The sequence below is a fragment of the Pangasianodon hypophthalmus genome, chromosome 15 (assembly GCF_027358585.1).
Source record: "Pangasianodon hypophthalmus isolate fPanHyp1 chromosome 15, fPanHyp1.pri, whole genome shotgun sequence".
Taxonomy (NCBI): domain Eukaryota; kingdom Metazoa; phylum Chordata; class Actinopteri; order Siluriformes; family Pangasiidae; genus Pangasianodon; species Pangasianodon hypophthalmus.
In genome coordinates, this window is record NC_069724.1 from 11,618,844 (window position 1) to 11,631,986 (window position 13,143).

Sequence of the window (13,143 nt, forward strand, 5' to 3'; positions counted from 1 at the left end):
ATCTGTTTTAGCTGTAATGCTTTTTTGCACTTTTGCCAAACCTGCTCTGGAATGTGAAATCCCCTTCTGTGTCTGTGTGTGTCTGTGTGGATGTAATTAGCAGTTACATAATTCTACGTATGAGCGTGAAAGTAATCAGAAAATCCCTTAATTGTTTTTTTTTTCTCAGTTAAAATTTCTCCATAGTGATGCCAAGAGTGTTTGGGGAAAGGAGCATCATATACAATCCTTAGTGCTACACTATATGGCCAAAAGTGTAATTCATCCTGAAGGTGTTCAGGGAGTTAAGGTCAGGGCTCTGTGCAGGCCACTTGAGTTCTTCCACACCATCTTTGGCAAACCATGTTGTCATGGACCTCGCTTTGTGCACAGTAGCATTGTCATGCTAGAACAGGTTTGGGCCTCTTAGTTCCAGTGAAGGGAAATCTTTAAGCTACAGCACAAACACATCCTATACAATTGTATGCTTTCAACTTTGTGGCAACATTTTGGGGAAGGCCCACGTATGGGTGTGATGGCCAGGTGTCCACAAACTTTTGGCCATACAGTGTATCTTTAATGGAAACATCTACAGTTACTTAAGTAGTCAATAAACTATTTACTATTTACACTATTTTGTCTATTGAAAGAAATGCTCTATATTTAGTCTAAATTATGTACATCATCTTATCAGAACTAACAACATTACATCATTATGCAAAATTCATTCTTTGTACAACATTTTCAGCATATATATAGTAAGTAAAGTAAAGTATAAAGTAAAAATAAATCAGGTGAATGCACACCAAAAATGTAATGAATCACAATTCCAGTCGAGCTGCAAATTTTTATTCACATCTTCAGTTCATACGTTACATCTTTCAAAATTTTAAAGCATAAAGTATTCATATCAGTTTGAATGTTAATTAGGTATAAAATTAGCATGAAATTCACGTGAAAAAACACGTGAAAACTGACCGATTATACAATGAAATCCAACAACTTTTCAAAATTATTATGGTGTCACATTTAATTTCGGGCATTCTGTAAATTTGATGGTGGCTGTACTGACAAGCAGAAACAATCATGGTTTGCAGTGTTCTGGCAATTGCCTTGTGACAGACTGATACTGACCTATGTCACATGATGAGGCTCGTTTGGCCATAGATTTTGGAAAAAGCTTGTTTCTGTATAGACGTGTGTTAAGCAGCTAGAAGTTGCAGTAAATCATAGAATATCAATTATTTGAATGTGTTTTTTGCCTTCAAATGCAGAAATATTCAAATACTATTAAATAGTGAAATTGCTTTCATCCACTCATCCGTTTGTCTAAATCAAGGCACTGTTGTTTATAGCTGACAGCAATATCTGCCTAATGATGTTTTATTGGATTTACGTTAGTCTTTGGGGTTGTTTCATTCCATAAAGTTGAGAAAAGTTGCTGGACACACTATCAGAATCTACTATGAAGCTGGAACACAGTGCTGCTGCTAGTCAAAATGGGGTCCATTATGTCCATAAATGTCAATTTATTAAAATAATTTTCTGGGAAGATGAAGAATGTTCATTTAAGAAAGATGAAAAAACAGTGAACATGCTAATTTTTTTAATTAATTAGATGATTTTTTTGGAGACCCCAGTAGAGATATGCTGCCCATGCACAGAACTTGTTCTCTGTAGGCTATATACCAGAGCAGCATCTCTATAAATAAAAGCTTCTTTCTATTATGAGTTTTGGGCCAGTTTCGACAGAAATGTGTAGAAATATGGTTTTATTTTTGGAGCTTAGCAGGGCAGTGTTAAGGTCAAGCTACTGGAGCAAAACATGTGGATGGATGGATGGATGGATTGATGGATGGATGGATGGATGGATGGATAGATGGATGTAATATCTTGTTACATATTAACAAATAAAATTAGCAAGCTAACAACTAAGCAACCTCTATGGCTGGCTACTTACCTAGCATGCTAGCTACTGGATTGCCAAAAAAGATCCATGCAAATTGTGACCTAAATTTTTAAAGTTGATCCAGTTGCCGTTTTTAAAATGTAGTTTGGAAGGACATTGAGTCCTAAATCAGGATGCATGTATTATTATTATTATTATTAATAATAATAATAATAATAATACTTTTTGTTAGACATGTATCAGATCTGTTGAAAGTGAAGCCATGTTTTCTCTGTTTCATGTTTCAGTGCTGGTGAGGCACGTCGGTTGGAAGAGAACGTGGTCCATAGTGGTGGTCATGTTTGGAGTGGTCATGTTTGACTTTTCAGCGGATTTTATAGATGGGCCGGTGAAAGCCTACCTGTTTGACGTGTGCTCTTACCAGGACAAGGAGAGAGGCCTGCATTACCACGCCCTGCTTACTGGTAAGTGGAGATGTTTGAAGGCACCCATTTTAATACTGCACCTATTTCAGAAAGTGAGCTGTAAGCATAAATGAAAAGTTTTTTGAACACTTGCCATTTTCCTCATTTTATATCCCATTGTATTAGTCTTTACTTTTTTCCCTTGATTTTCACCCTAATTTAGTCTTGGTCAGTTGTTCTCTCTTGGACTTCCTGCTAAGGATGGCTGTGGCATTGTCAGCATTTGACCTCTGGACGATAGGGTGAACACTTTTCTGTTGTGCCTCTCAGCCCTTTTTTTTAAAATTTGTATATGTTTTTCTTTTTTATGCTTCGGCCACTAGGTAGGTTTTCATTGTTCATCCCACTGAGATTGTGATATCTCAAGAATGAGTGCTTGATTGTTTGTATGATTTATGTGGAATAATCATTGCACCCAGCAGACGAACAGATTAGATTTTGGAATTGATCAAAACAGTGTGAAGGCCACAACAAGGTCACGTGTCTGAAATAGTTTTTCTTCAAAAGCTTCCTCCCTGTTTGTCATAGAGAGATGTTACCTACATGTTCATGGTCTGTCCCTCGGTTCTAGATTCTGATTAGCACGATTTGTTTAGCAAGAACATGTTTGTGAATGTTTGTAGGATTTATACAGAATTATGAACTGATTAGATTTTGGAATTGATCCAAACAGGGACAAGTTCACAATAATAATTTCTACAATAACTTCCGCCCTGTTTGAAGTATATTTTAAGGGTATTTGAGGTATACAAATTTGTAACAAGGACTTGATTCCCATTGATGCCATTGGCATTAAGTTCTACTTGTTAATTTAAAAAAAAAAAAAAAATCTGTTCCTTCAGTCCAGTTATTTAGTTCAGCTTGTATTTAAAGGTGGTGTTCTAGGTGCGATTAAAACCCCCTGTCTCAGATGTTTCTATTCATGAAAAATCTCACAATCTTGAAGGGGTGAACTACACACAGGTGACTTTAATCTGAAAGTCTGAAAATAAATTAAGCAGCTGCGCAACCCAGCTCTGAATACAAAGAACTTTCCCTACATAAACTGACATAAATTTTGAACTTAGGTTGCAGACAAATTGTAATTATTATCATGTTAATAAGTAATTTAATTACAATGTTAATGTTAATAATGTTAAGTGATTTAATTACATTATTTCCACATTATTTTTACAAAATTTGCAATCATTTTATAAAGTAGACATGATGCAACATATAGTAACATGCACAAGTTTATTGCTTTTCCTGTAAATATGAGCCAGACGTTGCACTTGCCAGTTTTACAGCATTTTCGTGCCATTCGGTGCTGATTTGTGTGAAATTGTTGAACGCTGCTACAGCAGCCTCTTCCATGTTTTCCACTCAGTAAACAAACTGCCTGTGGCTATCTTGCTGACACAAACTTTGTGCCGGAGTGCTGTCTGAACGACAGCGTAAAGCCTCCAGTCTGATATTGAGGCATTAGGAAGTCATCAGCCAAGAGATTAAATAAAATCCATGTGCTTCTCTGAAACCCTGAACCTGCGGCATCGTTTAAGAGTGGGAGTTCATGCTCGAGGCTTCAGCTCCGGTTTCTCAGGGACACACAACTGAACACATAAATTTACACCTAAACACATACATGTCTCGAAAATGAGCTCATAAAGAGTGAAAATGAAAGAAAATAATGACTTATCAACATATCCTTATTAGTGAGAATGCATGTGTGCATGTGTGAAATCTCATATTCGTATCATGCAATTTTAGAAAGGTGTTAGATATTTGTCAAAGATGAGACAGTAAACAGGAAACAGGAAACTGGTGTTGATCTTCAGACTCTTGAATTTGCCTTTAATTCAGCTTTTCTCTATGGAAGCATAATTTTAGAAAGGTTTCAGATAAGAGAGAAGCAGACTGAGTCAGACAGCACATCACTCCTGACAGTGATGACAGTGACAGTGTGTTCTGAGATCATACTGAGACACAGGGAATGAGAAATACGATATAATCAGCATATTTAACATAGAGAGGCAGAAACATAAAACTTTAGCAAATGGTTATGAAGTCAGAGGAATAAAATGAGAAATAAAGGCAAATATGATTTTTTTTTTGGATAGTTAAGCATTCTTACCTTCATTACCTTCAATTTTCTGAAAAAAACTCCACTCATTTTCCTACAGAAAATGATTAGACAGAACTATTAAGGGTTAGCTCAGAGTTCTAGATTGAAACTTTTTCCTTAAGAGTGTATCTTTTTTTAAATAAAATGTTTAGTTTCAATTTTATATCAAATGTAAAAAGAAAAATAAATGAGAATCCTTAAAGATTCTTTAGTTTGTCCTTCTGAAACTACCCTTTTGCTTTTTTCTCATTATTGTGCCACCAAGTGATTCATCCTCGATATTTACATAAGATATATATTTCCGGCTGTTTCTGGGCATTGTGTTCTTCATTATTGGAATTGTGGGAATACCTGCTGATGATTTTTACTGATATCATTTTAAAAAAATTTGGAATTTGACATTTGCATAACTGTGCATCTGTGGTGAGATTTAGCGTCATCCTTTTTTTGAGCACTCGAATTAACGTGTGTTTTAATTAAGGCTTTCTTTAAAAAAAAAAAAAAGAGTCTTTGTTGATATTTAAAGATGACACCTTATATTTTCATCTGTCTGTGTGCAGTTTCTCTATTGGAGCAACTAAAGGTTTCTACCAGGCTGCACATCAGTATCCGCAATGTTTTTTTAATAAATTCTGACCTTTACAATCTCATCCTGTGCGTGAGGTTATAGATAATCGATCAGTAGAAAAAAATAGATATGAAACATTTACACAACAGTAAACACGTGTATATACACACGTACACGCACACACACACACACCGCTGAGCTGCAGTAAGGCGCTCTGGTCATGTGCTACTCCTGTTGCTCCCAGCTTCAACCCATGATCCCAGCACATGACTAGGCAGGACTGGACCTGAGCACTCTCACAACACCATGCGTCTGATTCCGTACAAACCCTGTCACACACAGTCCGTTCACTCTGTTTCATTTCTGCTAAGTGGTATTTTTATGAGTGATCATATATGACAGGTTAGAGGAATTATTTGAGCCAATCGTTTGGATTTGTTGCTTTACCGCGTAATACCTCATTTTCATAAAATTGTGAAAATCTCAATTCAAATGTCTCTTATCACACTGTCAGCTCCTCACTGAAATTTGTATTGTTTTTGAAATTTGAATTGTTACTATTTTCTGTATGTACATAAAAAGTGAATAGTCAAAGTGGTGCAGCAGAAAAGCATTCACCCTATTATCTGGAGAATGCGAGTTTGAATCCCAACAATGCCACAGCCATCCTTGACAGGAAGTCCGAGAGGGCAGAATTGGCCGTGCTTTCTGGGTGGGAAGGTGGCATACTCTCTCTCTCTCCTATTCATCCCTATTGTTTGTGAGCTTATGCACACTTTTCTTCAAGTGTATTATGCTGCCCTATGATGCAGCATGAGCAGCAGTTCAAAAAGATACAGTTTGCTGGCTTCAAGTGTCTCGCGGGAAGCACGTGATAGTCTTTGCCCTCCCTGGTTAGTAGCTGTCATATGATGGGGAGAGCAAATTGGTGGGTGGGACTTGGCAAAGACTATATTAGAAACAAAATTAGAAAAAAAATTCATTCAATGAATTGTCCACCCAAAAAATTAACTTAAGTACCTGCATAAATCTGGATCTAAATATATTTAACTTTCCTAGTGCAAATATTGACGTAGCCTCTGAAATTCACTGAAGTCACTGACTTGCCATGTATATATTTCATCTGAATCCTACCTTTACTTTATCTCTCCTTTTTTTCACTTTACTCACAGAATTTACAAAACTTTTATACATTTTATACAGGGGACCTGATGTAACATACAGTAACATTTACAGGTTTATTGATTATCCTTCTCTAAATGTGAGCCAGACATTGTGCTTGCAGGTTTTGCAGCAGATTTGTAAAATTAAGTGCTTGAGGCGGGACTTGACCTGAGCTCACTGGGTGAGCTCACACCACACGTGCCTGATTCCTGTATAAAACCCGTCACACACACTTTATTAAAAAGTAAATATAGAAACAATCATGTTTGTTAGCAGTTTAAAAAAATGCAGCAGTAAAAACATTCAAGTCTACCTAAACATGTCTAAAGCCTCACTTGTACTAAGATTTTTGGGTAGTTACATGGCATAGCGAAATGGATATAAGCTTAATCAAATTCAGTTTGTAATCTAATACTGGCTATAAAAATGTGCTTACACATTCTGTACAGACAACAGCATATGTTTATAAATGATGGTCCAAATCGTGCAGGGTGATTTTTAAAGGTGTCACATGGGTTTTAAAATAATGCTGTTTTGTTCATATTATGCAGCCCATGTGAGCTTTGAGCATGAGGACCACGTGCATGCACATTAACACATGATGCTTCACACGTGCAGTTTATGCTTGCATAATTAATCTGTCTCTGGTAAAACATGAACGAAACATCACCCTGGGGAAAAGATGGATGAGGTTTACTTCTGAGAACTGGTTATTTCCTAAAAAAAATATATATATATCATTTAAAAAGGTCATATAATATTTTTTAATATTGTTATTTAATTCAAACTGAGTGAAGTGCATGCAAGCAGAACATCTTTTTTTTATTTTGTGGCTCTGTTAAGGTAATGGAGCAGAAGTGAAATACTGTAAGTGTTCAAGAGGAAAGTATATATATATATATATGTGTGTGTATGTATGTATGTATGTATATACACACATATATTTATATATATGTAATTTAAGTGACGTTGACTGTGGCATGGTTCTTGGTGCCAGACAGGCTGGTTAGAGCATTTCAGAACCTGCTGTTCTTATCGGATTTTCAAGCCCAAGAGTCTCTAGAGTTTACACAGAATGGTGCAAAAAAAGATTTAAAAAATCCAGTGAGTAACAGTTCTGAAGGTAGAAGTGTCTTGTTGGTGAGAGAGGAGAATGGCCAACCAATAGAGACTGGTTTGGGATGGCTATCAAGCAGACTGGTTCAGGATATCTACAGTAACTTAAATAACCACTCTTTACAACAGTAGTGAGCAGAAAAGCATGTAAGAATGCACAGCATGTCACACCAATGAGGCAGATGGGCTACGACAGCAGAAGACCACATTAGGTTCCACTCCTGTCAGCCGAAACAGGAATCTGAGGCCACAGTGGGCACAGGCTCACTGGACAACTGAAGATTGGAAAAAGAATCGACAATATATTGAAGACTTTTCAATGTAAACATTCAATATTAACTGGAAGTTTCACCACCTACAGCCTCAGAAGCACTCTGCTTGCACAGCTGATAAGTACAAACAGTAACAAAAAAAAAGAAACAGTAAAAAAATTAAAGAGTTGTACAAAAAGTTTTCAGAGGAGCAGGGTGTTTTAGACAAGTACTCCATTTGCAGTGCAAGCAAAATGCTTCTGAGGCTGTAATAACCAAAACATGTCAAAACATGACATTAATTCCATGGGGTTCCAGAGTTCCAAGAGTGTAAATGAGCTTTCCCTTTCATTTCCTCACTTCATTGCTCCTGCAACAACAACTAGCAATGCCAACAGAGAAGTCATTAATGTTATGTCAATCGATGTTGAAGTGTCTCGCCATTGGAAAGGAGAAATCATTCTGATGGTATGAAGGTGCTCAACAAAACATTCAGGCAGTCTCCTCTTGGTTTCCCTGATGTACAGCTAATTACATGTCTTATAGGAAAGACAATAAACAATAAACCAGCAGTGATGCACTGGGAGTGATAGGTGAAAATAACAGTGGCCTATCTGTATGCGCATTTAGAAACACTTTGCTTGCACAGCTGATTTTACTTCATTCACTATCATTACTGAAGTGCAACTGCAGTTACAGTTAATATAAAGTCTACACACCCCTGTTTAAAACTGCATGTTTTTATGATGAAATCAATACAAATCATGTCAGATATTTTCCCACTATTGTCGTGATAGAGCAACCAACAAAATTCAAGTAAATTTTAGGAAAAGAAACTTTATAAGTAATTTTTGTACACCTGTCATCAGTGAAGTGATTCTGATTAACCCCAAATAAAGATCAGCTGTAGGATTTTCGTGACATCTGGTTTCATCTGGTTGCTGAAGCCATGGTCCACAAAGTGCTTATAAAGCACGGATCTTATTGTCAAAAGGTATCGATCAAAAGAGGGGTACAGAATAATTTCCAAAATATTATACCTACTACAGTACACTGTGAAAGCCATCATCAAGAAGTGGAGAAAATGAGGCACCACAGTAACATTACCGAGAATGGGATGCCACTCCAAAATTGATGAAAGGACAGACAAAAACTTATCAGGGAGGCTGTCAAGAGACCTACGGCAACATTAAAGGAGCAGAAGGAATGTCTGGCAAGTCCTGGTCACTCCCTGCATGTGATAACAATCTCTCATATTCTTTGCATGTCTAGGCTATGGGGTAGGGTGGCTAGACAGAAGCCAAAAAAAACCCCATTCAAGCCTGCCTAAATTTTGACAAAACATACAGTACATACTGTACAATCACCCCAAACTATATGGCAAAAAAAAAAAATAATAATTTAAAACATTTTGTTCCTATTTCTAAAAGATGTGTTTGGTGCAAAAACAAGACAGCTTATGGCCCAAAGGACACCATGCCCATGGTGAAGCATGGTGCTGGCAGCATCACGCTGTGGGGCTGCTTCTCTTCAGCTAGGATTGGGTTCTAGTCAAGATAGAGGATACCATGGATAGCTCCAAATACCAGTCTATTTAGGCACAAAACCTGCAGGCATCTGTTAGACAGCTGAAGATTTCACCTTACAGCATGATAAAGACCCAATCCATAAACCCAAGTCAACTAAGGAATGGCTTCAGAAGAAGATCAGCGTTTTTGAAAATGGCCCAGTCAGAACCCAGAGCATTGAATTTTGTTGGTTGCTATAAAGGTGGAAAAAGATCTGACATTATTTATCTTGGTTTTATTTTTTCTTCACTAAAAACCTGCATTTTTAATGGTGTATATGTATACTATTTATATCTACTGTACTTACTGATATAACACCTTCTGGCCAATCAGAATCATAATTCGGCAGAGCTGTGGTATAATTAAAAGGGCTTCTGTCTCTTTAAGACAATTTTTCTCATTGTGCCTGACATCCTTTGTCATGTTCCTCCACAGGTCTGGGTGGAGCATGTGGGTACCTGACTGGTGCGATGGACTGGGGTCATTCTGCACTGGGAGCCCTACTGGGCTCAGAGTACCAGGTCATTTATTTCTTTGCAGCGATCACCTGGGGATTCTTCCTCACTGTGCACCTCTTCAGCATTCCCGAGAAGCCTCTGGGAAAGCAGCATCCTACTGAGCCCTTGGTCCCCGGTGCCCCCTTGCTGCAGCCACCAGTAATGAATGGTTCCACATACGGTTCTGTGACTAAAGAGCCTGAGCTGCGACCTCGCTCATTCTCAGCTCTAAGCGAGGCCAACTCCATCACATCCAGCTCCAAGCAGCCGAGCAGTGAGGTGAGTCATCTGTTCAATCATGTTGTGAAATTCTGATACTCCTTCTTTTTGTTTGAATTTATTGATCTTTGTGTAAGGAATAAAATTTATAAAGTATGAAATAACACACTTGGTGTGGTGCTGTTATAGGAAAATCATAAACAATAGGGTGGTGTGATGAAGCAGAGTTACTGTTACAACACCAGATTATTTTCCTATAACAATAAGTCCTGAGGAATACATGTGTTTTATTCCTCTTATATAACAGCAATTTGCCAACGATTGCAGTTGTTTAATTGTTAATGAACAACACATCATACTTTCAATACTAGTCAGTTCCTGTTATCAAATATGTTATATATCGTTTCCTCACCAGCCTCATTTTTTCCCTCTCCTGAAGTTTATAAGACAAAAAGTGCAGCTTGTCGTATTATTGAGGAACAGCAAAACATAAACTTCACAAAGAAAACATTGAAAACATTGAAGACTCCTTCCATGAAAGTTAAATATACATATCCTTATAGACTTCAACTTCACTATATCAATGATTATACAATCACCATCCACTTTATTAGGAACACCTGTACACCTGCACATTCATGCAGTTATCTCTATCGTGTGGCAGCAGCGTAGTGCATGCAATCATGCAGATACAGGTCAAGAGCTCCAGTTAATGTTCACATCAAACATCAGAATGTGGAAAAAAAATATATGATCTCAGTGACTTTAATCATGGCATAGTTGTTGGTACCAGATGGGCTCGTTTGAGTATTTCAGGAACTGCTGATACCTGGTATTTTCACACACAACAGTCTGTAGAATTTACACAGTTGATGAGAGAGATCAGAGGAGAATGACCAGACTGGTCTGAGCTGAGGGGAAGTCTATACTAACTCAAATAAGCACTCTGTACAGCCATGGTGGGCAGAAAAGCATCTCAGAATGCACAACACATCAAATCTTGAGGTGGATGGGCTACGACAGCAGAAGACCACATCAGGTTCCACTTCTGTCAGCCAAGAACAGGAATCTGAGGTTATAATGGCCACCCAAACTGGACAGTTGAAGATGAGAAAAGACCAAGTGATTTTTTTTCTAATCTTCAACTGTCTTTGGGTGAGTCTATGCCCATTATAGCCTCAGTTTCCTGTTCTTGGCATTTCCACCCACAGAACTGTTGCTCATTCAATATTTTTGCTCCATTCTGTGTAAACTGTAGAGAATGTTGTGTGAGAAATTGCCAGGAGATGAGCAGTATTTGAAATACTCAAATGATCATTGTCACAGGTATCACACTTTTTCTTTATTCCGATGTTTGATGTTTGATGAAGCTCTTGACCTGTATCTGCATGATCTTTTGTATTGCGCTCCTGCCACATTGGCTGATTAGATAACTGCATGAATGTGCAGGTGTTCCTAATAAAGTGGATGGTGAGTGTATGTTTTTCTTTGTTAAATACCCATTGTGTCGTGATTAAATATGGATTTTGATTACATTAGACATGGAGGCAATATTAAACGCTGTTCAGGGATGTAACATGGGTACATGCAATGCATTGTGCATTGTCCACATCCAGGTAAATATAGTGATGAACTGTGAATTGCAGGGAATTTGGTATATTGTTGGACGTGCTCATAATGAAACCACCTCCATCCCTCAGAATGTGTCCTCTGAGTAAGTCACATGTACACTGCTGCTGTTTGTGTTTGTTCAAGCATTATGAAGATATTCAATATCTAATTAAATTTGCCAATCTTTGGCCTATGTCCAAAATAACCAGTAACTTGAGTTGAGCATGACTTATGTTTACTGTTATATTTTCTTTTCCTAAAAAAAGTCAAATCATTCAATAATCATGCTTTTAACAGCAGCCCTGTTATTTCAGAGCTTCTGCTGCAGAGTTCTTCAATGATTAACTTGCTGCTTGTCTTACACAATAGACCATCTGTCCCTGAGTTTGTCACAAGAGCTCTTCTTCTGCTTCATAAATCTCCGGCTCTCAGTTCAAGCAGCCACAGAGGACGATAAGCATGAAATGGTTTAACCGTTGTATCATATTAGAGTGACAGTTCAGCGAAAAATAATTTCATGCACACAATGGTCCCCTTAGGTTCATGAAAATATCATCCTTAAACCACATCTATTTCTTCAGTGATGTCACTCAGACATGCTGATGTGGTCTTAGACACAGTGGGACTTTCTGTCATCTAAATATATAAATAAAACCTCATAGAATGTTGGAATATTATGTCAGCAGACATTTTCTCACTCTTACCTTAAAGATAACCTGAATGTTTATACCTTTTGTAAAACCAGGTGTGTGAACGTGCAGAGGAAGACTCGGCAGGCAGGCAAAATTTTAGCAGAGCTCCAGGCTTGCATTTATTCAGTCTGTGCTTTTTAGCACACTTTGAAAAACTCAACAAAAAAGGACAAATCAACAGAAAAGGGTCCATCACAGACTCACAGCTTTTGCTCTGTAAAGTTCAAGTTAACACTCCTCGTCGAGTTTATGAGTGTGTGTGTGACTGCATGCGTGTCTTGCAAGCTCTGCCAGCTATATCACTGTCTCTCTCTCTCACCGGTTATGGGACTCACCGAAACCACAAAGCAACACAAATATGTAAACTGGCAGTAGTAAGACACAGGTGAGAATCATCATGCATTACCTGCCAGTTCAACCCGTCCTCTCCCTCCGCAGCTGACACTCAAACATGCCCCCGCTGCCACATAGCCTTACTGCCTGACTCAGGCCAGGGAGTCTTCTGGGCTCCAGCTGGCGGGAGAGGTAATCTGCCACCACAATCTATGCCCCCAGCCTATAGACCACCTCAAATTTGAACAGCTGAAGTGCCAGATACCAACAAGTGATCCACACATTGGCATCCTCCATGTGGTGGAGCCAATGGAACGGGGAGTGATCAGAACAGAGGGTAAAGGGGCCCCCCAGTAGGTAGTACTGGAGGGTGATGACCGCCCACTTGATGGCCAGACATTCCTTCTCGATTGTGCTATACTTGGTCTCCCTTACCAAAAGCTTCCGGCTGCTGTGCAGTACAGGGTGCTCCTCCCCCTCCACCACTTGGGACAAAATGGCCCCCATCTCTTTGTCTGGCTTATCAGTCTAGAGAAAGGGAGAGAAAAATCAGTAGAATGCAGCAGCAGGCCCCCACACAAAACTGCTTTTACCTGGCAGAAAGACCACTCACACAGCTCCGTCCACTGGACTGGATCTGGTGCTCCTTTTTTAGCGAGATCAGTCAGTGG

The 13,143-nt window shown here is 38.4% G+C and overlaps 1 protein-coding gene across 1 annotated transcript in view; it reads left to right on the plus strand.

The window, feature by feature from the left end:
* Positions 1-13,143, plus strand: part of slc45a2 (solute carrier family 45 member 2) — a 36,554-nt gene that overhangs the window by 8,483 nt on the left and 14,928 nt on the right. The window contains exons 2-3 of the mRNA XM_026941355.3: positions 2,176-2,352; positions 9,556-9,896. Coding sequence (XP_026797156.1) covers positions 2,176-2,352; positions 9,556-9,896 — 518 coding nt within the window. The remainder of the gene's footprint in view (positions 1-2,175; positions 2,353-9,555; positions 9,897-13,143) is intronic.